General features: G+C 50.4%; 1 protein-coding gene across 1 annotated transcript in view; it reads left to right on the top strand.

Annotated features, from left to right (window-relative positions):
• The window catches only part of LOC128828317 (complement C3-like), an 87,603-nt gene that overhangs the window by 9,861 nt on the left and 49,982 nt on the right, over positions 1–27,760 (top strand). The window contains exons 3-14 of the mRNA XM_054012875.1: positions 3,145–3,337; positions 12,258–12,420; positions 13,088–13,158; positions 14,142–14,227; positions 17,354–17,436; positions 17,597–17,687; positions 18,179–18,281; positions 18,374–18,494; positions 21,140–21,255; positions 23,988–24,134; positions 24,861–25,073; positions 25,352–25,546. Coding sequence (XP_053868850.1) covers positions 3,145–3,337; positions 12,258–12,420; positions 13,088–13,158; positions 14,142–14,227; positions 17,354–17,436; positions 17,597–17,687; positions 18,179–18,281; positions 18,374–18,494; positions 21,140–21,255; positions 23,988–24,134; positions 24,861–25,073; positions 25,352–25,546 — 1,582 coding nt within the window. The remainder of the gene's footprint in view (positions 1–3,144; positions 3,338–12,257; positions 12,421–13,087; positions 13,159–14,141; positions 14,228–17,353; positions 17,437–17,596; positions 17,688–18,178; positions 18,282–18,373; positions 18,495–21,139; positions 21,256–23,987; positions 24,135–24,860; positions 25,074–25,351; positions 25,547–27,760) is intronic.

Raw genomic sequence — 27,760 nt, forward strand, 5'->3', positions numbered from 1 at the left:
CTTGATCTTCGTGAACCAGGTATAGACTGGGAGTAACTCTATAGAAAACAATGGGGTTGTACCCCCCTGAAATGCACTGAAATCAGTGGGGTTGTCTTTCCCTTGACTTCAGTGGGCTTTGGATCAGGGCCTAGAAGAGACCAGAATCAGGTCCTATAGGGCCACATCTTGAACTCCTTGCTCAGTGTCTACATCGGCAAGACACCCAGTGGGGCTAAATTCTATTTTCGGTGTATACTGGTGCAAACCTGGAGTAACTCCACTGACTTCCATAGGTAGTTGCACTGGAGTAACTCCACTGGCTAAGGGGATTGCTTATGGTGCATGAGGCAAACGAGAACCCAGTTCACTTCCAAGGGGCTGGTGGGATTCCGAAATACAGTGGTCCACAGCTTGGGCACTGCACTGGGAGTCAGGACTCCTGGGTTCTATTTCCAGCTGTTGGAGGGAATGTGCCTGGGGGGCCAGAAGATGGGAATGGGAGTCAGAACTCCTTGGTTGTACCTGACGCTCTCACAAGGGGGATATCCGGGAGACGCCTGGGTTCTAGGAAGGGAATGATGTCTAGTGGTTAGAGCTGGGTGGTGTGACTAGGAGTCAAAACTGCTGGGCTCTATTCCCAGCTGAATCACTGACTGGCTGTGTGACCTTAAGGAAATCCCTCCCCTTTTCTGTGCCGGCCTCTCCCTCATCTGTGAAAGGGGGATCATGACACTTACCTACCTCTGTAAAGTACTGCGAGATCTATGGCTGGTGAGTGCTTTGAGCAGGGCCGCCCAGAGGATTCAGGGGGCCTAGGGCAAAGCAATTTCAGGGGCCCCTTCCATAAAAAAAAAGTTGCAATACTATAGAATACTATATTCTCGTAGGGGCCCTTCTGGGGCCAGGAGCCTGGGGCAAATTGCCCCACTTGCCGCCCCCCCCCCCCCGGGCGGCCCTGGCTTTGAGTGTGACCCTGGGGCTAAGCTTCTCTTGTCCCTCTGACTGATTGGCTGCCTGGCATGGTTACCGCCTCCCGGCCTGTTCATGTCTGTGCTGGGGTGGCCAGATGAACAGCCAAGAGCCAGACCAATAGCCCATGTGCTTTGCTCTAAAGCTGGGAAGGGATCTTGGTGCCAGGGGGTGGCAGTGATAAAAGGGAGGAGGCAGGAACAGGTAGTTTGGTTTGATTTGGTGCTGCCCCCTAAGGCCAGGCCAAACGCCTTCTGAGCCAGTGAGAAGCCAGAAGCTGCATGAGAGATGCATTGATCTGTCAGGATGACCCAACTCACCTATGGAGGCTGGGTCGGGTTCCCACCTTCCCCATGGTGCTGGAGGGGCTGCCGTCCGGATGCCAGACTTAGGGGTGGTAGACAGACGTCCGGATGTGGGTCTGGTTTTTGCAGCTTGCCCCACTGGGAATGCACCACGGTGGGCTGCATGCCAGATGTGCAGACCTCATGCAGCTTTCCCCAAAGGGTTCCAGAGATTTATGAAACCTGTTTCTGAGCCTGGCGCAACGTTCAGGAAAGGAGGAGGGAGAGTTCCCCCAGGAAGGAGAGAGGAGATTTGGTAGCCACCGTGCAGCGCTCACTCCAGGTCTCACCTCTGACTTGCGTCTCTAGGAGTTTTCAGAGGAACATCAGGGGCTACCTGGTCTATTTTGACAGCGCTCTGGTGGACGGCTGGTACCAAGCACGCATCCTGCTTAGATGCTCCTGGTATTGCCTGCGGAGCAGATGAGCAGTAAACATGGCCCATGCTCGACGACTCCCCAGCACAGCTAATGCTCCTCTCTAGGCAGGGTCAGGCCATGCAAAGGGCAGCACATTCCAGAGGGCTCCGTAACAGGGTCACACACGTTGGCTGCAGACCGTACGATCGGAGTTGATGGAATGCAGGACACAGTATCGTCCTCTCCAGCGGGCACTGGGGTCAGCACTACCTCAGATGGGAGAGCTCCTTCTACTGAGCCCCCCAACCTGCTCCCTGCAGCACAGTGCCCCCTAGCGCCTCACTGGGGTATTGGGGTCACCACTGACTTCCGGGGGAGAGTGCCCCCTGCTGAGCACCCCACACAGTGCCAGATTAAATAATTCTGGGGCCCTGTGTGCACGATGGAAATAGTGGGGGAGGCGTCAACTCTAGGTCCTGCCCTTTGGAGTATGTGATCGGGTGTGGTTGGTGTGATGGTTCTGGTCACAGATATCACCTTGGGACTGTCATCTAATGTGCCAAAACTACCTCTGAGCCCATTTTCCCTGCCAGCTTGGGACTCCAGAACCCTGCCTTGTTGAGCCAGACACACTAGCCTGCTGCAACACGGACCCAAGGTCTGGTCCACGCCCCCAAAGCTGCAGACTTAACTGAAAACAGCTTAGCAGGTTACCTGTCGCCAACACCCAGACACCCAATTCCCAATGGGATCCAAACCCCAAATAAATCCATATTACTTTGTATAATGGCTCTACAGAGTAAATTCATAAATTGTCTGCCGTCTATAACACTGATAGAGAGATATGCACAGCTGTTCGCTCCCCCAGTATTAATCACATACTCTGGGTTTATTAATAAACAAAAGTGATTTTATTAAGTATAAAAGTAGGATTTAAATGGTTTCAAGTAATAACATATGAACAAAGTAAGTCACCAAGCAAAATAAAGCAAAAACACGCACGTCTAAGCCTAATACATTGAGAAACTGATTACAGGTAATATCTCACCCTCAGAGATGTTCCAATAAGCTTCTATCATGAACTAGACTCCCTCCTAGTCTAGGCCCAATCCTTTCCCCTGGTACAGTCCAGCAGACATCTTAGGTGGTAAGCAGGGGGTTTCTCATGACTGGTCACCCCTTTGTCCTGCTCCACCCCCTTTTATAGCTTTGGCACAAGGCAGGAATCTTTTGTCTCTCTGGGTTCCCACCCCTCCTTCTAAATGGAAAAGTACCAGATTTATGATGGATTCCAGCATCATCTTACTCTGTGTTTTTTACTGTGCTTCAGTCGCTGTTGGGATTTTGAGGTGCTGCTGTAAAGCAAATCATAAATTATAAACCCTGGTAACAAGCTTGGTATAAAACCTCCTTGGGGATGTGGGAATTGCAGCCAGTGGGGTTTTAAATACTGACTGAATTAATCACATCGACCTTTTTACCATTCACAGCTACTCTCTGATCACGCCCAATGTCCTGCGGGTGGAGAGTGAAGAGAAGGTTGTGGTGGAAGCCCATGGCCTCAAGGCCCCAATCGAGGTTACAGTCATCGTGCATGACTTCCCGCTTAAGAAAAACATCTTATACCAGGTCCAAACCGACCTCAACCCTGCGAATGGGATGATGGGCACAGCCATAATAAAGGTGGGTAAAACCCCAGCCTCTGGACATCCAGTGAAACAAAGGGTATCATTTTCAATAATGACCCACTCATTTTAGGAGACTCCAATATTTTCACTCCCCAACTCTGCAATACCAAGACGTTCAGACCCCATCCAGGTTGGATGTCGTTCTAGAAGAGACACTCTAGCCCAGCATGAAGTTATGAGCTGGAATTGCTGGGTGAAAGTCTATGGCCTGTGTTATACATAGGGCCCTACCAAATTCACGGCTGTGAAAAACGCATCACGGACCGTGAAATCAGACCTCCTCCGTGAAATCTAGCTATTGGAGGGGAGGAGAAGGGGCAGGGCTGGGGGCGTCCTAGCCGGGGGCTCTGACCATGCCCCTGGCTCCAGCTATTAGTCCTCTGAGGGCTGGGGAGGGACAGGACTTACTGTTGCCCTGCACAGCTGCTCTCTGGGGGAGATCAGACCCACCTCTGGGGACCTCCCTGGGCTGTAGGAAGCTCCAGGGCTGGGCAGCAGCTCCAGCGCTTTCTGCAGCCACAGGAGGGTGCCAAAGGTGGAGGTGGGTCCGATCTCCCCCGTGCTGCTGGGAGCCAGGGGAGGTACAAAGAGGTGGGTCTGATTTTCCCCCGAGGGCCATGCAGGGGAGAAGGAAGTCCTGTCCCTCCCCAGCCCGGCTGGGACTAGCAGCTAGGAGCCCCTGGCTGGGGCACTCCGAGAAGCACGGGGGAGATCAGACCCACCTCCACCTCTGGGAACCTCCTGTGGCTGCAGGAAGCTGAAGGCAGTGCAGAAGTGAGGGTGGCGATCCTATGATTCCCCTACAAGAGGTTTGCAACCCCCCCCTCCCATGAATCCCTTTTGGGTCAGGAGCCTCACAGTTACAACCCCCTGAAATTTCAGATGTAAACAGCTGAGAACATGAAATTGACTAATTTTCAAATCCTAGGGCCATGCAATTGACCAGAATGGACTATGAATTTGGTTGGGCCCTAGTTATACAGGAGGCCAGACTAGCTGATCGTGTTGGTCCCTTCTGGCCGTAACATCTACGAATCTATTAGTGATGGGAGACTTATTGCTAACTAGTCAGATAGGCGCTGCGGGGTCTCTTGTTGGGGACCCAAAATTGAGGTGACCGTCAGGGGCGGCCAACCTGAGCCTGAGAAGAAGCCAGAATTTACCAATGTACATTGCCAAAGAGCCACGGTAATATGTCAGCAGCCCCACATCAGCTACCCCCTGCTCCCAGCTCCTCCCACCCACCAGCAGCCCTGCCAATCAGCACCTCCCCTTCCTTCCCCATCAACTGTTTCATAGTGTGCGGAAAGCTTTGGGGGGGAGGGGGAGAAGCGAGGGCATGGCAGGCTCAGGGGAGGGGGCGGGAAGGGGTGGAGTGGGGGCAGGGCCTGTGGCAGAGCCAGGGATTGAACACTGAGCACCCTCCGGCACATTGGAAAGTTGGCGCCTGTAGCTCCAGCCCCAGAGTTGGTGCCCATACAAGGAGCCGCATATTAACTTCTGAAGAGCTGCATGTGGCTCCGGAGCCACAGGTTGGCCACCCCTGCCCTCGGTGCTCCAAATTAGGAGATAGAAGAAAATGTTCAGAGGAAGGATGATCTAGTGGTTAGGGTGCTAGACTGGGACTCAAAAGACTTGGGTTTGATATCCAGCTGTGTCACAGACTCTCTCTGGGTCCTTGGGTAAGTCACTTAATTGCTCTGTTACTCAGTTTTCCCATCTGTGAAATATAGATAATAGCACTTCTTTATTTTGCTGGGAGGGAGGGAGGAGGCATGCTGTGAGGGTAACAAAAGGTATCATTTTCAACAATGACCCACTCATTTTAGGAGGCTTTAAAATTGAGGCACTTCGGTAATAATATACTGACATGTTCATAGGGGCCATATAATAACTTAAATAGATAAACTGAATCACAGTGAGATCTAACATCAAAACACATTGGACAGATAGTAGTTCCGTTGCTTAAAGCACGACTAGATACTCAGGTATTGCGGTGGTGAGGTCGGTACAAGAACCTGTACTGAACAAAACATGCCAATGACATGACTTTGTTCGTTTTTTGGCATTTTCCATTGCAAAAAAAAAAAAGACGACAATGAAATGGTTAAAGTCACAAGAGTTTTGGTGAATACTTTGGTCTTAATTCCTGCTAACACGTCAAAGCCAATTATTTGTGTCTCAGCTGACTTGGGAGCGTCTTCTTCAAGTGATTGCTCCTGTCTATTCCACAGTAGGTGTGCACGCTTGCCACTTGCACCGGTGCCGGACGTTTTTCCCTTAGCAGCATCCATAGTGGTGGAGCACCACTGCGACCCCTGGAGTGGCGCCAACATATCGCACCTTAAAGGGGGCTCCGTGCTTCCCCCACCCTCAGTTCCTTCTTGCAGCCAGTGAAGGTAGTCGGAACTTTGTGCTCCAGCCTTGGCTGCAGCGTTTATAGCCTTAGTGGTGTCCAGTCTCACTGAACTTTCTTGCTGAACTTTCTTTGGTTGGTGCCTGGCTCGGGGCATGCCCCGTGGCCCAGGCTTCAAGTCGTGCGACTCTTGTCGCAACTCTATACCCAGAAGCGATCCACACAGTCTTTGCTTTCTGAGTGAGGCTCACATTAGTGAGAGGTGTAAAATTTGCCGCTCCTTCAAGCCGCGAACAAAGAAGGAGCATGAGATCCGACTCCGAGCTCTCCTAAGGGAGTCGGCCTTGGCCCCGGCACCGGCGTGTCGAGCCGACCCCGCGCCGGGCACCTCGTCTTCGGCACGTAGCGAAGCGCCTCCAGTGCACCGTCCTGATTCCGCGCCCAGTACCGCGTCGTCGGTGCGCAGCGAGGCGCCGTCGACAAGCCAGTACCGCTCCCCTTCTAAGAAGCAAGGGAAGACTCAGCGGCACCGGGAGAAAGAAGGGGGTGAGGCCAGACCTGCGTTGGGCAGCCCACGATCCCCATCAGGACCAAGCCCTCCGACTCGAGTGGAGCGGAGTAGTCCGGTGCTGTCCACGCGCGCCTCGCCAGAGGTGAGAATGCCTTTGACGCTGGAGGCAGCTCAGGCCGCGTGGGACATCATGACGCTTCCGGTGCCGGGAGCGCCGCCTCAGTCGGGCCCCCAATCCCATGGGAAGCCACCGCTGAGTGCCCATCAACCTTCTCCTGACGTCTCCAAGGTTGAGGCTCCGTCCCGAGTCGAAGGACCGAGCCCCGGACCAAGGTGCGCCTCCACGCCGCAAGCAGGGTTGTCTGTGAGTGAGCTTACCTCCTCCTCTCCAGGAGACAGTAGGGGTGGCACTAAAAGACGTTGCCGCTCCTCTTCGAGCCTTAACCGCAGGGAAAGATCTCGTCAGCGGCAGCACCGATGTTCATACTCCGGCACCCGCCATGGAAGGCGCCATGCTCGGAGTTTGTCATGGGAATCCCAGGCACCGAGGCGTCGTAGTCTTGGGCGCCAGAGGGAATACAGAGACAGCACTCCCAACTCCTACCTGTCCTCCTCCAGGGGCCAGAGACGTCATGTTCAGGACCACTCCAGCCGTTCGTACAGCACCGTGCGTTCGTCCCGGACCTCCGCCTCAGTACGCAGCTACCCGTCCTCGAGCCACTCGGTACCGCAGGACCAGCCGGCCATTCCGGGCCCCCTTGCGTCCCAGGGCCAGGCCGTTCCCTGGCAGGGACAGTGGTGCCAGTGGGCACAGTGGCCCCAGGCACTGGCACCACCGGGACCCCGCTCCGTGGCGGGAGTGTCCCAAGCCCAGCCGATGTCACCGCCTTGGCACCAGGATGAGGCAGTGGGCACTGAACCTCCGGCACCGACTCGGGCCCAGGGTCAGGACATCAAGCTACCGGTACCGCCAGGTGCCGACGACACCGCGGCACCGACCTGCTTGGCACCGGATGACTCTGTGGCTGCCCTTCCTCCGGTCTCTCAGGAGGATTTCAAGACCCACCAGGAGCTTCTCAGGAGGGTAGCATCAAACCTCCAGCTCCAGGCTGAGGAGATGAGGAACCATCGGACACGTTGTTCAATGTCCTTACCTCCTTGACGCCGGGGCGCGTGGCCCACCTGCTCCACCAGGGGGTGGCCAATATCACTACTGGCCTCTGCCAGACCCCTGTATCCCTCGGTCCTATTTCCAAAAAGGCCGAGTGGAAGTACTTTGTGCCCACAAAGAGGCACGAGTATCTCTACTCTCAGCCAGCTCCGAACTCTCTAATGGTGGAGTCCATTAACCACCGGGAGAGACATGGCCAACATGCTCCCACCCCTAAGGACAAAGATGCTCGCAGGTTGGATTCCTTTGGGAGAAAAGTTTATTTGTCTGCAAGTTTTCAGCTCAGAGTGGCCAACCACCAGGCACTCTTGAGCAGATATGATTTTAACCTTTGGGGATCCCTTCCCAAGTTTGAGCCCTCCCTCCACGAGAAGGACAGGAAGGAGTTCCGGGATCTGGTTGATGAAGGTATGGCGGCGGCTAAAGCAGCGCTCCAGGCGGCCTCTGATGTGGCGGACACGACCGCTCGTTCGATGGCCGCGGCGGTCTCCATGAGAAGGGCGTCCTGGCTTTCGCTCTCTGGACTATTGGCTGAGTCCCAGTCGATCATGCAGGACCTTCCATTCGACGGTCGGGCCCTGTTTACTGATCAAACAGACACCCGTCTGCACGGGATGAAAGACTCCCGTACCACCCTGCAGATGCTGGGCCTATACGTCCTGCCGGCCAAGGACAAGCCCATGCCTCACACCTCCGGTCCACAGGCATGGGGCAGATATGAGCCCCCGCCTACGAAGCAGCGGGAGCAGAGGCGCCAGTCACAACGCCAATCCCATTCGGCCCCTCGTCCGGGGCCCTCTAAGGCCAGGAGGCCGGGGAAGTGGCGTTTTTGACTGCTTGTGGGGGGGGGTCACTGGGCTGGTTGCCAGGTTAACCCCCCCCCCCAGTTAATAAAGTTCAGGTTTGCCAATCGTTTACCTGCCTTCAGTCTGTAATGGTTCCGTATTACTACGGACCGCTGGGTCCACAACACTATATCCCTGGGGTACAGATTGCAGTTTCTTTCACCCCCTCCCAGTTGCCCTCTGGCCAGGGAGTCGGTGGAGGACCCGGAACATGTGTTCCTCCTAGATTAGGAGGTACAGCGCCTCCTCTCCCTGGGAGCCATAGAGAGGGTACCTTGGGAATTCCGGGGCAAGGGATTCCATTCCAGGTATTTTCTCATCCCAAAGGCGAAGGGCGGGCTTCGGCCCATCCTCGATCTGCGGAAGCTCAACCAGTTCTTGGTTCACTGCAAATTCTGCATGGTGTCCCTAGCCTCTATTATTCCCTCCCTAGACCCGGGGGATTGGTTTGCAGCGCTGGACCTCCAGGATGCGTACTTTCACATCCACATTTTCGAGGGTCACAGGCGCTTCCTCCGTTTCCTGGTGGGTCAGGACCACTTCCAGTTTACGGTCCTCCCCTTTGGCCTCTCGATGGCCCCCAGGGGCTTCACCAAATGTATGGTGGTGGTAGCGGCCCACCTCAGGAGGAGAGGGCTGCAGATCTTTCCCTACCTGGACGATTGGCTGCTCAAGGGCAAGTCCCGGTCCCAGGTGCAGCAGCAGATAACCTTCCTGCTACGCACCTGCTCAGCTCTAGGCCTAGTGGTAAACGAGGAAAAATCCACGTTAGTACTGGTCCAGTGCATAGAATTCATAGGAGCGCTGTTAGATTCCCGGGCTGCAATGGCCTCCCTTACAAGGGACAGGTTCGAGGCGCTCAAAGGCCTCATCGCCTCGGTCATGGCCTTCCCGGTGACCACGGCTTGGGTGTGCCTTCAAATCCTCGGCCACGTGGCCGCATGCACCTCGGTGGTGTGACATGCCAGGCTCCGGATGCGGCCCCTCCAACTCTGGTTGGCCTCCTGGTACTCCCAGGCCAGGGACGGCCTGGACAAGGTCGTCACAGTGCCGCCAACGGTAGTGGCAGACCTACAATGGTGGTCCCTCCCGAACAACATGCTCTGGGGTATCTCCTTCCGAGAGCCCTCTCCGTCGCTAGATCTAGTGTCGTATGCCTCGGACCTGGGCTGGGGAGCTCATGTGGGGGACTTCAGGACCCAGGGTATGTGGTCACCCGATGAACTGACCCTGCATATAAATGTCAGGGAACTCAGGGCAGTGCGCCTGGCGTGTGTAGCTTTCTGCCAGCGCTTACAGGGGCAAGTGGTCAGTGTCCCCACAGACAATACCACCGCTATGTATTACATCAACAGGCAAGGGGGCACGCGCTCCAAGGTCTTATGCTAGGAAGCCCAGCTCCTGTGGGAGTTCTGTATAGCCCACAACATCCTCCTCCGAGCGTTCCACTTACCTGGCGGGAGCAACACGCTCGCAGATCGCCTGAGCAGGGTGTTCTCACATCAACACGAGTGGTCCCTTCACAGGGAGGTAGCGGAGTGGATCTTCCTACAGTGGGGTGCTCCCTAGGTAGACCCGTTCGCCACCGCCCAAAATCGCCTGTGTCCCAGGTTCTGCTCCAGGGTGGGAGAGGGCGACGGGGCCATGACGGACGCATTCCTGCTCACTTGGTCGGGGCCCCTGATGTACGCCCTTGCCCCTCATAGGTAGGGTCCTACAGAAGGTGAAGTCAGATGGGGCAAGGGCGTACATCAGGGGCCCCGATCAAGTGAGCAGGAATGTGTCCGTCAACACCAGTACGGGACCCTACTGCAACTGTTGGCGGCCCCCCCTTGCAGGCTGCCGCTCCGCCCGGACCTCCTCTCCCAGGAGGGAGGTCGTCTCCTCCATCCCAACCTGGTCCCGCTCCACCTGACAGCGTGGCTGCTCCGTGGTTGGATGCGGAGGAGAGGAGGTGTACCGAGGCTGTTAGATGGGTCCTGCTTGAGAGCAGGAAGCCATCCACATGGAGGTCCTACCTGGCTAAGTGGTATCGGTTCTCCATATGGGCGAGGGAGAGAGGTTCCTCCCCCGCGTCTGCTCCGCTCCAGCTGATCCTGGACTACCTCCTGTCCCTTAGGACCCAAGGGCTGGCCCCCTCCTCGATCAGGGTGCACCTGGCGGCCATCTCAGCCTTCCAACCTCTGGTGGCGGGACAGTCCGTGTTCTCCCACCATATGTCTTCCAGGTTTTTAAAGGGTTTGGACAGAGCGTTCCCTTATGCTAGACCCCCGGTCCCACTGTGGGACCTGAACCTGGTACTGTCACACCTCACAGGGCCTTTGAGCCCCTGGACACGTGCTCCTGGTCCCACTTATCTGAGAAAGTGGCGTTTTTGGTGGCTATCACCTCAGCCCGCAGGGTGTCAGAGCTTAGGGTACTCACCTCGGATCCCCCTTACACTGTCTTCCATAAGGGGAAGGTCCAGCTTCGCCCGCACCCGGCCTTCCTACCGAAGGTGGTCTCGACGTTTCAGGACATTTTCCTGCCAGCCCTGTGTCCTAAGCCCCATTCCGCCAATGAGGAACAACGCCTTCACATGCTAGATGTGCGTAGGGCTCTGGCCTTTTACTTAGACCGAACGAGGCCATTCCGGAAATCCCCTCAGCTTTTCATTGCTACGGCCGAGCGCATGAGAGGGCAACCGGTTTCCACCCAGCGGATCTCCCGCTGGATCACCTCGTGCATACGCACGTGTTATGACCTGCCTGGGGTTCCCCCACCTCCTATTGTCAAGGCGCACTCGACGAGAGCCCAGGCCTCGTCCGCGGCCTATGTGGCTCATGTCCCTATTCAGGACATCTGCAGGGCTGCTACGTGGTCCTCTGTCCACACTTTTTCATCGCACTATGCGATCGTCTCCCAAGAAAGGGATGACTCCGGGTTTGGTAGGGCGGTGCTCCGCCCGGATAACCCGTAAACTTATCATTTAGAACTCCTACCCACCTCCGTTAGGTATAGCTTGGAGTCACCTACAGTGGAATACACATGAGCAATCACTCGAAGAAGAAAGGACAGTTACCTGTTCCGTAACTGGTGTTCTTCAAGATGTGTTGCTCCTGTCTATTCCACATCCACCCTCTTTCCCCTCTGTCGGAGTTGTCTGGCAAGAAGGAACTGAGGGTGGGGGGAGCACGCAGCCCCCTTTATGGGCGATATTTCGGCACCACTCCAGGGGTCACAGCGGTGCTCCCCCACTACGGATGCTGCTAAGGGAAAAACTTCCGGCACCGGTGCATGTGGCGAGCACGCACACCTGCTGTGGAATAGACAGGAGCAACACATCTCGAAGAACGCCAGTTACGGAACAGGTAACTGTCCTTTCTTTATTCAATGCACCGAGGTTCTGTGGTCAGGTACATAACCATATGCACTATGGCTTGTGTTTGCACTGCCTGGGAAACTTGCTCAGGGCTTGCCAAGTCCTGTCCCTAGTCTGCGCTGGGCACAGCAGCATTTCTGGGTGGGGTTCGTTGGTGGAGCAGGATTCTCGTTGTGAGTTGATCCAAAGTCCTGGCCAAGAATGGAGAGTTGAGGGGACAAAGGGAAGGTCTCCAAGATGTTACAGTTTTAGGGGAGCACAGTAGGAATAGTCGGGAGCACATCAGTGCAGTAGAACTGACTTCAGCAGGGCACCCATGGGATGCCCTTTGGTTAACAAACATTCCATATAACAGGAGGTGACCGGACAATGGGTACTGGGCCGTCCAAATGGTCTGGCCTGACTCACTGGTGGTGACCTACGCTGACTCTGTGCCATCCTGGGAATCCCCCTCCACCTGGGGTATTCCCCAATGAGGAGACCCACCATCTTCTCACAGCTGTGTAAGCTGCTGGAGGAACTGCATGTAGAACGGATTAGTAAAAGACCAGGGTTTCTTTCCATGTATAACTTAAGTGTCGTTAACACTGCAAAGGTCTTTTGCGTAGAACATCCCTTGTGGTGGTGAGTAAAAGCAGGAAGAACTTGTCCATGCTCTTCTTCTCATGCAGGTTCCCACCAAACACATAAAGAAAGATACAAAAAAAGCCCAGTATGTTGTGGTCAAGGCTACGTTCCCTCAGCAAACCCTGGAGAAAGTGGTTCTGGTCCATTTCCACAGTGGATACATCTTTATCCAGACAGATAAAACCATCTATACACCCGGGTCTACAGGTACTGCCTTCCCCTGGTCTCTTCTAATGGGAAGGGGTGGGAGCTGCTGATGTCATGCCATATCTACAGCAGGGCTCCCGGGTCATATCCTGTGCATATTGCTTCGTTTGTTGTCTGGCTGAAGACAGAGGAGAATTGGATCAGAGACTCTGCCACCACCAATTTGCAATATTTCACCCTTCACCATTGTCCTAGGTGGGACGTCCCATTGAGTGTTAGATACTGAAAGACTGAATGGGCCATGGGATTGCGAATGGGTGATGGAACTTTTCAAATCCAGTGACTGGTTCTGCTCCATCTTGTACCAAGATACATGTCCCCATCTGACGGCCGTCCCAAAGGCTGTGTGAAATAGGGTCTGCTAATCCCAGCCCATTCAGAGCAGGACATGTCCCTGCAATGACAAAGCCCTCCCACCTGGTACTTAGCGACAGGGGAGAAAAGCAAGACAACGCCCTAAAGAAAAAAGCCATGGAGATCTCCGACTGTAGAAAGAGGTTATCGTGAAACAACCTTGATGGGGGCTGATGGCTCAGATCTTCCATGGAGTTAGGCACCGAACTCCCATTGGTTTCAATCAGACTTAGACACCTAAGTAGCTTGGAGGATCTGGGCCAAGGTGTCTATCAGTTAACGACGTCCCTCTCTTCTCTCTTAACTTTCTCAGTCCTCTACCGGATCTTCACCGTGGGTCACAAACTGGAACCGGTGAATAAGATAGTGATCGTGGAGTTTGAGGTGAGGTGGCTGTTCTGAGTGAGCCCGTGGGGGGGATAGGTGGGTTTAGCCACTTGTCTGGGTAACGCGCTGCAATTTATTGTGACTGAGGAGGCTGCATAGAACCCCTGCGTGTAGCAGCAACATGGTACGGCCGGGAGAAAAGCAAATGATTGCTTTTCTTGCGTGCAAATTCTCCTCCAGTCATCAGGGAGGTTACAAAGTCTACAGGGGCAGCAGCCAGACAGCTCTCAGGGGAGGTCCCGCGGTTCTGCAACAGTGTTAACGCTTGAGGAAAGTTGCGTGGAGTTCTTCAGGAAGAGCCAGGCAGGTGCTTGTCTGGGAAGGCTGAAGACAAGGAGGCACTGCAAGGAGCCCTTTGAAGGACATGTAAAGAGGTGGCAGGAAGAGGGCTTATAGCTCCAGATGTTAGTTCTGTTAAGGCCCTTTCCACTGGGCTTTATGGTCCATAAAATAAAGCAAATCAGCTGCAAAACCCTGGGCAATAATCCCCTGGGGTTTCCTCACCTCAGCCAGCTGGGAGTGGAGAGAACACATCTGTCCCTTCAGTTCCTCTTTGACTCAGTTTCCCCTTTCTTTGACACTCTGCCCTGAGCAGCAGCATAACCAGCTGGGGCTTTGCGATGGGGAGCAGCTGTGTCTGGCAGAGCGACGCAGCCCTTTGGGCAGCTCCAAGGTTTGCAGATAGCTCAGGGTTAAGCCTGGCGTCTGCAAGTTTCTGCCGTGGAGGCTCTTCACTCTTAGACTTCTTTGCTGGCTTCGCTGAGCCATCTCAGAAGGTCAGGAGAGATTTGTCGGTTTTTCCAGTGTCTCTGGGGAGTTAAGAAATTCAAACCAATCAGTGGAGTCCAGATTGTTACATGCTATTGTTGGAAGTATGGAGAACTCTCCACTGGCCCTGGAATGTAAACGTGGCAGATGATGTTGTTAAGAGCAATTGACAGCATTTTTCTCCCTAAATTCTTAACTTGTTTCCTTTCCAGACCCCTGAGTCCATTATTGTCAAGCGGATTCCCATCTTCATATCAGGCATCTCCTCTCTGAACCACATCTTGCCGGAGATTGTCAGGTAAATTGCCCCGATGTTACTATGCCTGAACAGAACAGAGCTTTCCAGGAGCTGGGCAGGGAAGCAGAAGAGATGATGTGGAGCTAGTTACTGTGTGTGGCCCATCAGCTAGATCATCTCCTATAGGCATTTCCAAGTGATGTGGAGAAAACAAACTCTCCTGCCACATACCCAGTCTTGGCATAACTTGATTGGTATTTGTTATAGTTTCGATGGATAACCATGTTTATTTGTAAGCCTTTTTTTCCAGTTTCAATCACTTCAAATGCTCAGTTGCCCAAAATTAAATTATGGGTTTTTATTGTCCCCCATTCTGAGTTTTAGCACTTTAAATGTTCACAGGTGGGTGAAAACATGGGGGGCCAGACAACGGTGGTGGGGTGTGATGATGCGGCTCTGGCGGGACCCAACTGAGAGTGCCAATTCAGGACAAATTGCTAAAAACAGGACAGTTACAGCCCAAGGCTGGGGGTTTTCCGCCTCTAAGACAAACCAAACCAGCCAGACAAAGAGGACTTCGGTCTCACCCCACTGGTTAACCACAAGTCACACAAGCAATTCCCTAAGACACTCCAGTTTCCCAGTATCACCACCATTGCCACTTGTTATGGGGACAAATGGTTATGAAAACCAATACCCCAATAAAAGAAAAAAGGTTCTCCTGATCCCAAAGGACCAAGCCCCAGACCCAGGTCAATATACAAATCAGATCTTACCCACAAATCACGCTGTTGCCAATCCTTGAGAATCTAAAATCTAAAGGTTTATTCATAAAAGGAAAAAGATAGAGATGAGAGTTAGAATTGGTTAAATGGGATCAATTACATACAGAAATGGCAAAGTTGTTGGCTCAGGCTTGCAGCAGAGATAGAATAAACTGCAGGTTCAAATCAAGTCTCTGGAACATCCCCAGCTGGGATGGGTCCTCAGTCCTTGGTGTAGAGCTTCTGTTTGTAGCGAAGTCCCTTCAGAGATAAGAAGCAGGATTGAAGACAAAATGGAGAAGAGGCATCAGCCTTATATAGTCTTTTCCAGGTGTAAGAACACCTCTTTGTTCTCACTGTGGAAAATTACAGCAAAATGGAGTCTGGAGTCACATGGGCTAGTTCCTGCATACTTTGCTGAGTCTCAAGGCATATTTGCCTTCTCTCTATGGGTTCATTGTATAGCTGATGGTCCTTAATGGGCCATCAAGCAGGCTAGGCAGAGCTATCACCAGCTTGTCCGGGATGTCACCCAGCAGCATAGCATAAGTTTGAAATACAGACAGTATAGAGCCAATATTAATAACTTCAACTACAAAATTGATACACACATATAGACAGCATAATCCTAACCAGCAAACCATAACCTTGTCTTAGACACCCCATTTGACCCCCTTTATACAAGATTTGGGTGCCACTACAGGACTTTGGTTGCAACAATGATCTAGATGGTCCCCGATTATATCAATAACGTCACATGGGGTCTGACAATAATTATTTAATGACAGTAGACACTGAGATTCAAAAAGCGAAAGCTTTATAACCATTAAAACACAAATTGTCAACATCGTATGACCAAATACACAAAGTATAAAGACTTAAATCAAACTGTAGTAAGTTCTCAAGCCGCATTTTTCTTGCTTTGCCTATCTGTAAATTTCGATATTATCGATGGAAATGTGTTTTTGTCGGTATGTGTGTGCACAGTGAAATCAATGACACATATCGATAAAAATCTAATCCTTCCAAGTCTACGCAGACACCAGAATGAAGCTGCACTGACTTCCTTGCCATTACTCCTGATTTATTCCAGAGTATGTGAAGGCAGGATCAGGCCCTGTTGGCCTGTTTTTCAAAAGTGCTGAGCACCGTACCTCCCATTCTGTGGGATTTATGAATGCTCAACTACTCTGAAAATTACATCAGTGAGCTTGTCAGGGTTCCTTCCCCACTCTGAACTCTGGGGTACAGATGCGGAGACCTGCATGAAAGACCTCCTACACTTATTTTTACCAGCTTAGGTTAAAATTTTCCCAAGGCACAAGTTCTACCTTGTCCTTGAACAGTATGATACCCCCACCAAGTGATTTAGACAAAGCATCAGGGAAAGGACCACTTGGAGTTCTATTCCCCCAAGCCCTGCACCCCCTTTCCTGGGGAAGGCTTGAGAATAATATCCTCACCAATTGGTGCAGGTGAACATAGACCCAAACCCTTGGATCTTAAGAACAATGAAAAATCAATCGGGTTTTTAAAAGAAGATTTTTAATTAAAGAAAAGGTAAAAGAATCACCTCTGTAAAATCGGGATGGTAAGCACTTTACAGAATAACAAAAGTTTAAAAAACACAGAGGATTTCCCCTCTAGGCCAGATTTTAAAGTGACAAAAACAGGGATAAACCTCCCTCTTAGCACAGGGAAAATTCACAAGCTAAAACAAAAGATAATCTAACACATTTCTTTGCTATTGCTTATTATTTCTGCAATACTAGATGCTTAGTCCAGATATGCTTAAGGAAATGTATTTTTCCTGCCCTGGTTCCTTGCTGACTCGAAGAGAACCAAACAAAGACACAAAACAAAAACCTTCCCCCACAGATTTGAAAGTATCTTTTCCCCTTATTGGTCCTTTTGGTCAGGTGCCAACCAGGTTATCTGAGCTTCTTAACCTTTTACAGGTAAAAGAGGAATTAACCCTTTACTGGGTAAAGAGGGATTTTATGCTACCCTTAGCTGTATGTTTATGACAGAGCTGGTGAGTGAGGGGCCTGATTTTGGTATGGATCGGAGTTTCCTTACGTTTGGGGTTGTTTGGATTGAAGGTTTTGGTCCAGGCAGACTATAGAAACAAGTGCCGGCCACAAAGTTTAGATCCAAACTTCCCAAACCTTGCTGGCCAAAGGTTGAGGTTTTGTTCCAAGTCCCTACCTCTAGTTCTGGTTCATGAAAACATTAAGGTGCAGCAAAAAATGACTTGTCTGAGGTTCCCTGTGGTTCCCTCAAGACGGCTTGAGTTCCATGTATGACTCAGATTTAGCTTCAGGACCCGATAAAATTACTGGAGAAACAAGTGAGGCAGGTGGGCCTTGCGAAATGTGTGTGTTAAGTGCATTCAATGTTCCTTCTTATTTCCTTCCTCCAGTCTGGGAACCTGGAAGATCACGGCCAGGTATGAAGACTCCCTTCAGCAGACCTTCAGTGCACAATTTGATGTTAAGGAGTACGGTAAGAATCCAGCACCCACCGGGCCCAGGCTCAGGGAGCGGGTCTGTCTCTACTCTCCTGACCCCATCTTGGAGCAGACTCTCCATTTGTCTTGGCTTTGCTGGCAACCCACCCTCTCCTACAGGCTCAATGTTCTCCTCTTCCCCTCTCGTTTCTCTAGTGTTGCCGAGTTTCGAAGTTATATTGGAACCGTCTGAGAAGTTTTTATACATCGATAGCAATGAAAACTTCACGGTTTCTATCACTGCGAGGTGGGTCTGTGAGAGGGTGGATCAGCTGACTGGGGTAGCAACCACAGGTTTTAGTGCAGAAAGAAACCTAAATCTTGCATCACTTTGGGAATGTTTTCCACTAAATGTGTTGGGTTTTTTTCATGAAGAGCATCCTTTTTCCATGGAAAATTCTGTTTGTTTTTTTTTCATCCAAAAACCAATGTCCAAAAATGGAAAAAAAAATTGTCTGAAAACTTGTGATTCAGAAATGCTGGTGCGGTGCCTCATGGGAGTTGCCATTCGGGTGCTTCATTCTTCTATTCTTCTCCAGGGGCTGGGCTTGCCAGCTGAACTTGAACTCCCATAATGAACCATAGCCATGATGGTCCACTTCTACTTACCGTGGTGGATCATGGGAGATATAGACCAACCAAGGAGCTGGGCCTATAGAGGAGAATGGTGGCACGAGGCCATAATATTCAGCAATAGGTTTTTTTGTGGCTCCTCTTACCCATCCTTATCTCCTCCAGGTACCTATATGGGAAAAAACTAGATGGCACTGCCTTTGTCCTCTTTGGGGTGAAGGTGGATGATGAGAAGAGGAGTATCCCACAGTCTCTCAAGAGAATCTCGGTAATTCCTGTTCTCGGCTGTGGGGGGGGAGGGATTCACGCCTCCTGGGAAACTGTGTGGGTGAGGTCATGAAACTCCCTCTCTCTTTCTAGATAGAAGATGGAGAAGGGGAAGCAACGCTGACCACAGCGATGCTGCAGGCTCGGTTCGCCAACCTGAATGAACTGGTTGGCCACTCGCTCTACGTCTCTGTCACCGTTTTGACAGCATCTGGTGAGCATCAGCAATAAGTGCAAAGCCAAGTGCTTTATGCCCGGGGTGTTCCAAACCGGTGCTGAGTGCAGTTCAAGGTGTTGATTTAGATGCATAAAGTCCTATCTGCGTAGGGTTCTGCAGATCTTAAAGGCTGCAGGCCAGATTCTGATCTCATTTGCTCTGGGGTAAACCTGGTGTGACGGTTGCTCCCCCCCCGGGTTGCCACCTGATGTATCACTGAGCCTGCCTGTTCCATCAGCCTGGGCTCCCTTACACTGTTCTGCTGAGCCAGGCCCTCTCAAGCCTCCTCCAGCACAGACACAGGTAGGGACACGCCCAGCTGCAGAAAGACAGACACTGAAATCAGCACTGCATGGGAAGGCTTCAGCTAAGGAATTTCCCAGCACTCAAGTGCACACCCCCTCTGGAGTGTAAACCCCAAATTGTACTGTCTTGCACTGCACAGAGAACTGTACAGCGTAAGCCCTGAAATCTGCCCCCTCCCTCAATGTGGAGGACAATATGCACAGCTTTTTGCTCCCCAGTTATGAATTCCACAAACTGGTTTTAGAGAAAACAAGTTTATTAATTACAAAAGATAGGTATTAAGTGATTATAAGGCATAGCAAACAGATCAAAGCAGATTACCCAGCAAACAAAACAAAAATGCAACATAAGCTGAGATACTAAAGAAACTGGTTACAAGCCGTTATTTCTCACCCTAAAGGTTGTTTAGGCAGATTGCAGAGTTTCTTGAAGGCAAGCTGCTCTTGCTTGCACCTTCAAATTCTAGGTGTTTCTTTCACAGGGTGTCTGGCTTGAGTTCAGTCCTGTCTTCCCCAGATCAGTCTTAGGTGTTTTCATCAGTCATCTTGGGTGGGGATTCAGTGAAGAACCGACCCTGATTATCTCACTTCCCTGCCTTAAATAGTTTTCACATATGGCAGGAATTCTTTGTCTTCCAGTTTGATTTTCACCCCCGGCCAGTGGAAAAGTACTAATTTTATTATGGAGTCTAGTATCAGGTGACTTAATCACATGACCCTGCAGCCATAACTCAAAGTCCATTTGCAGCGTTCGAGGAAGATGGGTGATTACACTCTTCAAAGACCTATTGTTCTCCCTAATAGTCTATTGACTTGTATCCAGCTAGCCAGCCAGACTGATTGTATTTTGTCTGGTGGGTGTTCTCCAGGTGCAAACACTTTTGTAGTACAGATGTATAGTCAATATTTCTAACTTAAGATACAAAAATGATACATTCATACAAATGGGATACTCATATTCAGTAAATCATAACCTTTCTCATCTTGCATAAAACACATCTTAGTTATGCTATAATCATATAATAACAATATTTCTATGAAGAATATGGGGTGCAGGGTCACACCTGGAAAAACTCCAGATTTACACCAGCGACAGTAGCTTGAAACAGTTGGCCCTTTGTTTTCTGTGCATTGCACCTTTCCATTTCTAAGAGCTCTGGGTCAGCTCTTAGGGATGGTCTAGGCATACTTACTCCTGCCTCAGTGTGTGGGATGGACTAGATGACTTCTTGAGGTCCCTTCCAGCTCTACATAGCTATGATTTCTAAACTTTCCCTGCAGAGGGAGCAGCCATTCTGTTCCGAGCAGCTGTAGCTTGTTAATGATGAAACTAATAACTGAAAGCCTGTGCCGTTGCACGGGTGTGGCAATTGGGCCAAGTAATCCAAACAACCAATGACATTACTGCATGCAAATTAGTAGTAGAGTCAAGGTGGTGATTGGTTGGTTGAGCTGTGTCTGATATCACAATGGTCTAGAACTCTTGGCATGGCACATGTGTTACTGGAGTTGTACACCAGCCTGGTAAAGGCAGAATGGCTGGGGACTTAAAAATTGGCCTGTAACAGACTTCAAATCCCGGTGACGATTGAACCTGGTGATATTGTAAGTAAAAAGAGCCCTTCTCTTGTTTGTATAGCTGCTTCCATCACTTCACACAGACGCAACAGACGTTCTAGGCTTCAGAGTGGTACATGGACAGAATGAAAGTCCTGGAATCTTATTCTATAGATACACACACACACACTTTGCTCTCTCTCTCCCAGAGACTTTGTTTTTGTTCTTTCTTGTTGCATCTTTAAAAGCTAAAATAAGTCATTTAGCATGAAAGGGGCTGATTCTGTTTTCACTGCTACAGTGCCACTGACTATAGGGGAGTTATTCCTGATTTATACTGGCATGAGAACAGAATCAGGCTCAACGGCCTGCAGTGATGCCAGCCCCGAACATGAAAAAATCACAAGTCAGTCCCCCCGCTGCCAAAATCACGAGATCATATAAAAATAATAAAATTTAGGTGCTTTTCTTCCCTTGTGGCTTTTGAGACATTAAATCGCACTTGGGACATGTTTTCAAGCTTTTCTCTGCAACCAGGAGGGTTAGAAACTTATTTCTTCTTCTAAACAACAGCTGAGATTCTCATGCCATATGGTGATTCTAGCAGCTGGGGCTTGAAGACAAGGAATTAAAACAGGAGACTCATGATAAAATCACAAGAATCAGCAGCACTAATCAATATCTGACCATGGCCTATTCCTTGTGTTTTACCCTTGACCATAAGGACAAAATCTGTAGTCCCTAGCTCAGTTTTAATTGACCCATGGCTTCTCTCTGCAGGCAGCGACATGGTGGAAGCGGAGAGAACCGGAATTAACATTGTGACATCTCCCTATCAGATCCACTTCACAAAAACACCCAAGTACTTCAAGCCGGGGATGCCATTTGAACTCATGGTAATATCTCTTCTTCTGAATCATTCCCACTGTTGCCTGAGGTGTATAAAGAGGAGAGAACTATGGGTACTAGGGTGATCAGGGTAGTATAAGAACTTAGAATAGAACATAAACAAAGGGTCACATTCCAATCTCAGTTACAACAACCTAATTCCAGTGTGACTCCACTAAATGCAATGGAATCACTGTAGATTTGCACCAGACTAACAAGAGCAGAGTCTGGCCCAAAAGTTGACAGCAAATACAAGGTGGGGAATGGCACCTAGCTACAGGCTTGGCCCAAAATGTGCCTTGGGGTCACTCGTGTACTGCGGGATAATATTCCCTGGACTGTGTGTTAGTTGCTGGCGCTTCCGGCTTTTCTGACTGTAGAGGGGAATTGGGCACAGGTGAGGAGTTCCAAAGAGGGGGGGCATTTGCAGAAATAGGGGGCAGAGGGACCATTGTGGATAGGAGGATGTGGGGGAATTTCAAAATTGGCACTGACAGAATGATTCTCCTCCCAGTGAATTACAGGGGGAGAAATATTATGCTCCTAAAATTCAGAACCAATCAGCATCAGTCTTCTTGTCTGCAGAGAATATGGTTTTGCGGTCCCACGCTCCTCTGGGGCCGAAGTGTTTGTGAAGGGAATTTAGTATTTTTCTGTCAGCTGGCGCATCAGACTATAAATTAGCAGAGAACTGAAGCAATTATCTTTGGCTGCAGACCAAAGGTGCATGACCACAGTAGTGAGCAGGTTAAGTCCATTTCTTATCTGGATATTTGCTTTACATACTGTGGTGAATGGGATAAACATAAAAAGGAGTCAAAGGGCTGAACCGTAAGATCCATGCAAGTAGCTGTTTGTTTTTCTTGTGTGCCTGGGGGTAATTGAATTGCACCGGCTCTCTGAATGCTTAGGGCTAATGTGGGTGCTCAAATTTTATACCATGCGGAAATTTGGGGCTGGAAAGATCTTAGGTCAGAGGTGCTGACTTTCTGATTTCCCAGGGGGTGCTCGACCTCTGCTCTGCCCCACGTCCTGCCCCTGCTCTGCCCTGCCTGATCCTCCCTCTGCCCCCACACCAGCACCTCCTGCCCACTCCTGAACTGATCCTCGGCGGGCGGAAGGCGCTGGGAGGGAGGGGGAGGAGCTGATCAGCGGGTCCTGACGGTGGGCGCTGAGCACCCACTATTTTTTTTCCAGCCCCGGAGCATCCACAGAGTCGACGTCTATGCTTAGGTCGTTAGATGTAGTGCAAAATACATTACTGAGTTGAACGCTTGATCTTCTTAACTAAACCCCAGCTGATTTATGTAGGACAGAGGTTGGTGAATGTTCTACATCAGCCAAAGCCCAATATGTAAGGGTTGGTGTCAGAGTAGGAATGAATTTACGTCGGCTACCAAGGTTATGTTTGGAGAAACAGCATAATAGGTTTAAAACTTTAAAATGCCCTTGGCTTTTGCAAGGCCATTGATCTCTGCAGTCTTGAGGGGTTCAGACCCAGGTCTAGTCAGCACTCAAAGGATATGTCTAGACTGCAGTCACGGGGTGCGACTGGAGCTCTAGCTGACATCCCTGAACTAGCTTCCATCACCTAGCTTGGGTCCAGGAACAGTGAAACAGCGGCAGCACTAGCTATAGAAGCCCACCCTGGACCCTGGATAATTACTCACGGCTCTAGCCCGCGCCGATGCTCACGCTGCCTTGGCTTCACCGTTCCAGGACCCGGACGAGTGAGATTAAAGCTAGCGTGGGTACGTCAGCTCGAGCTGTGTTCACGTCCTGTGACTGGGTAACACCAACCACCAGGGTCTGTCAGCGGCCAGGATCGAACCTGCAATCTCTGGAGCTCAATACATGAGCCGCTACTGCATGAGCTAAAAGCCACATGGCACTTAGCTAAGGCTGTAGTAGACTCATTAATCTCTAAGTGATTTAGGTGCCACTAGAGGGGGACAGAGCGCCACAGCCAGCCGGCATGGCGTGCATACAACTGCAGCCTAGACATACCCTAAGTCAGAGTGTGAAAACTTTAATTAACCTCAGAGCTGAAGATATTTGTAACCAACTGGATACGACGGATGTTAGTGCAACAAATACGTCTCCCTGGCTCCCTTATTTAAAGAGCATCCATAGATTCAAGAAATATTTGGAAGTCTTGACTCACTGGCTTGACTACTCCAAACAACTCTACTCCCATCCACTTCCTGTGTGTTAATTGCCACTTGAGAAGTAAATGGCTATCTCCAATCTTGGCTCAGAAGCCTTTTGACTCATTAGCTCAAAAAGCAGAATATTTGTTGGCAGTGATCTTGTTTTGGATAGATGGGCAGTTGCCTTATTTGCCTGGGGCCAAAACAAGAAAAGATTAGCGTGAAATTAATTTCCTCTCTGGCCTACATGAATCAATTTATTCTTAATTTTTGTATATTGTTTTGCTGGGTATATAAAAGTGTAAACTGAATTTAGGAGCAGGGTTGAAGTTGTGGTTTTTATATTTTTGTATGTTTGTAGTTTTTAAAATGTGTGTGCATTTTGTGGTGTGATACAGCAGATCACTGAGGCCCCATTCCTCAGAGTTATTTACATGCCTAATTCCCATTGAAATCCATGGAAGTTAGGCACCTAAATACCTTTGAGGCTATGAACCTGAGATGCTGTACATGCGATTTGATTTGAAGTTAGGATGCAGGGAGCGCTGCATCCCTTATTCAATGCATCCCTTTTTGATCGTGCCTCTCAGGTCTATGTCACAAACCCCGATGGCTCTCCAGCCCCCCGTGTCCCAGTACAGGCTGAAGGATTCCAATCGGCTGGGTCGACCCAGGGAGATGGAACTGCCAAGCTGATTATAAACATGCCCGGGAATAAGCAGCAGGTTCCCATCACGGTGAGTAACCTTCAAACACTGAGTCTGGGCTAAGTACTATATGCACCCAGAGGGCAATGCCCTGTTGGTGGCGTTCACTCCCCTCTCATGCACTAAGCAGGAGGGTAACTGAACTCTGCATTCCATCTGCGCCTGGGGTCAGTTTCCTGTATGCCATTTGGTTTTGGAGATGCTCCGATCACCATGTAACCAATGCTCCATCGTGAGGCCAGAAGAGATCCCAGAAAACATTGACATGGGCATAAGCAGGTCCAGTTTAGTCCCCTTGCCACACTGAAGGTACCCACCATGCAGCAAAGGAGCCTGTAGACAGCGCATGGCTGCTTAGTGTGAAGACCCTGTGAGGTGACACCAGGCTCAAGCTATAAAGCCCGAGAGAACACTGGATCTATCTGTGTCCAGCCGCTTCAGGAGAGAGTCCCTCTTTATATTCATCTCCTGCAAGGGGCAAGGCAGTCTCCTCTGTTCAGGGACATGTTCTCTGACAGTCCAGAAATCTGGAGTCCCAGCAGGACTGTGCTGAAGCAACGGGCCAGTTAAAAGTGACATTTGGCGTTTCTCTGAGGTGTCATGCCTAGAATGGCTGTTAGCAGCAGAATCCACCAACAATGGCGTCTCAGGGAAGCTTCCTTTGCTATTGCTCGTGGTGTGACCCAGCGTGAGGGGCTATAGACCCTAAGCTCACTCCCAGATTCAACTAAGATTTTATCTCCACCTCCCCTGCAGGTAAAAACTGCCCATCCCAACCTCCCAGCAAACCGCCAGGCCTCTAAGTCCATGGTGGCTGAAGCCTATCAGACCCAAGGAGGGTCTGAAAACTATCTCCATCTGGCGGTGACGGTTTCTGAGCTCAAAGCTGGAGACAATTTAGCTGTGAATTTCCACCTGAAGAGCAACAATGCAGATGTTCTGAAGGAGACCCAGTATTTCACCTACATAGTAAGTGCTGCGTCCCTGGGTCCTGGGATCTCCTGGAACTTAGGCATCATCTGAGTTTCCACCTGTCCTTTAATATTCCCACTGCATGTTAAGGAGAACCTGTAGCACAGAATTCTTCTCAGTCAGGCAGTATATGCCCATCTGAAAAGTTGCAAGTTGCAAGTGACCGTCTCTTACTAGTAGAAAACAGGTGTATGGGAAGATTCATGGAATCTGAGTCATCCATTGTGTTAACTCTTGTGGCCTTTAACAATCCACATCTCATGTTTCCCTGTTAGATCCTGAATAAAGGGAAGATCATTCGTGTAGGGAGACAGGCCAGGCAGGAGGGACAAAATCTGGTGACCATGTCCCTGCCCATCACTCCAGACCTCATCCCTTCATTCCGCATCGTGGCTTACTACCAAGTAGCAAATTCGGAGATTGTAGCAGACTCGGTCTGGCTGGACATCCAGGACACCTGCATGGGAACGGTAGGTTGATATTCAAGTTGACCTTCTACATGTTAATTCCTATGATGGTGTCATTACGAGGAAGTTTTTCCTAGCCTGACTCTCAAACGGGACTCTAAAAATGGCACCGTAGGGCTTCACATTGACTGTCTCTGGATTAGATTTGATCGGTTTACACATACAAAGATGTTCCCCAGCCCCCAGAAGCCAATGCTGTGAACCCTCTCTAGGATCCAGGAGTCAAGCTGAGGTTCTTTCTAGCTCAGCAATAAAGACTCTGTGGATTGTGGATGGAAGTGGATGGAGCTCTACTGACTTGTGCCAGCTGGGTATCTGGCTTTGTATCTGCACCACAATTAGCCATTTTGCTGATGATGTTGTCAGGGTTCCCTCCCCACTCTGAAAAAATCCAGTAAAAAGGGCCACTTGGAGTCCTTGTTTCCCCCAAATATCCCCCCAAGCCCCTTCACCCCCTTTCCTGGGGAGGCTTGAGAATAATATACCAACCAATTGGTTACAAAGTGAGCACAGACCAAACTCCTGAGTTTTTAGGACACTGAAAATTAATCAGGTTCTCGAGAGAAGAATTTTATTAAAAAAAAAAGTAAAAGAACCACACCTGCAAAATCAGGATGGAAAGTAACTTTACAGGGTAAATAAAAAGATTTAAAACAGAGAGGATTCCCCTCTAATTCTGCTTTCCAGTTACAAAACAGGAATGAAATTACCTCTTAGCATAGGGAGAACTCACAAGCTAAAACAAAAGATAATCTAACGCATTTCCTTGCCATTACTTACAATTTCTGTAATTTTAGATCTATCGTTTCAAGTATCTTTTCAGGAGATGGGTTACCTGCTTGGTCTCTCTCTCTCTGTCCAGAGAGGGAACAAGAAAGAGAGCACAACAAAACCTCTCCCCCTCCCCCCCCGATTTGAAAGTATCTTCTTTCTTTATTGGTCCTTTTGGTCAGGTGCCAACCAGGTTATCTGAGCAACAGAGGGTCCTGTAGCACCTTTAAGACTAACAGAAGTATTGGAGCATAAGCTTTCGTGGGTGAATGCCCACTTCATCAGACGCAAGGGATGCTTTTTACAGATTCAGACTAACACGGCTACCCCTCTGATACTTGACAGGTCATTTCAGCGTCTTAACCCCTGTGACAAAGTTCCTCCGCTGCCTTGGTGGGTTCTGTGCTTTCTGGTGGATTTGCTCACCTCAGAGGTTTTCGGCAGTCCTCAGTTTGGCTCCTTTTGTTAGTAGCACAAACCTGGCGTTCATTCAGCTAACTTCATCACTAGCCAGCAGGGTGAAAAGGAGGAGAACAATCCCCTGCAGTCTCTGCTGGCCCACCTAATGGGTCGGGGGACTGGCCAGAGACCTTCCCCTCTGGTGGGACCCACAGTCCAGATCAGCTCCTCTTATATCACATAGGGAGTTGGAGGAGTGGGACAGGGGAAACCCAGGCCTGCCCTCTACTCCAGGTTTCAGCCCAGAGCCCTGTGGATTGCAGCTGTCTTTAGTGTCTCCTGTAACAGCTGCGTGGCAGCTACAACTCCCTGGGCTACTTCCCCATGGCCTCCTCCCAACACCTTCTTTGTCCTCACCACCAGACCTTCCTCCTGATGTCTGGTAACGCTTGTACTCCGCTGTCCTACAGCAGTATGCCTATTCACTCTCAGCTTCTTGCACACCTCTTGCTCCCAGCTCCTCGCACGCCCCTCACTGACTGCAGTGAGGGCCTTTTTAAACCAAGTGCCCTGATTAGCCTGCCTGTCTTAATGGATTCTAGCAGCTTCTTAATTGGCTCCAGGTGTCCTCATTAGTCTGCCTGCCTTAATTGGTCCCAGCAAGTTCCTGATTGTTCTGGAACCGCCCCGTTACCTTACCCAGGGAAAAGGGACCTGCTTCATCTGAGGCTACTATCTTTCCCTTCGATCGCTCTCCTGTAGCCCTCTGCTACCTGGTTGCTGGCTGGCTAGTGGACCTCCCCCGCAACCCTCATTTCTTCTTCGAGTGCTTGCTCATGTGTATTCCACTGTAGGTGTAGGTGTGCATGCCCGCCACGTGCACCGATGTCAGAAGTTTTTCCCTTAGCAGTACCCATAGTGGGGGAGCACCGCTGCAACCCCTGGAGTGGCACCTGTATATTGCGCCATAAAGAGGGCTGTGTGCTCCCCCCACGCTCAGTTCCTTCTTGCCGCCAGTGAAGGTAGTCGGAACATCTGCTCCAGCAG

The sequence above is a fragment of the Malaclemys terrapin genome, chromosome 23 (genome assembly GCF_027887155.1).
Source record: "Malaclemys terrapin pileata isolate rMalTer1 chromosome 23, rMalTer1.hap1, whole genome shotgun sequence".
In the NCBI taxonomy this organism is placed as follows: domain Eukaryota; kingdom Metazoa; phylum Chordata; order Testudines; family Emydidae; genus Malaclemys; species Malaclemys terrapin.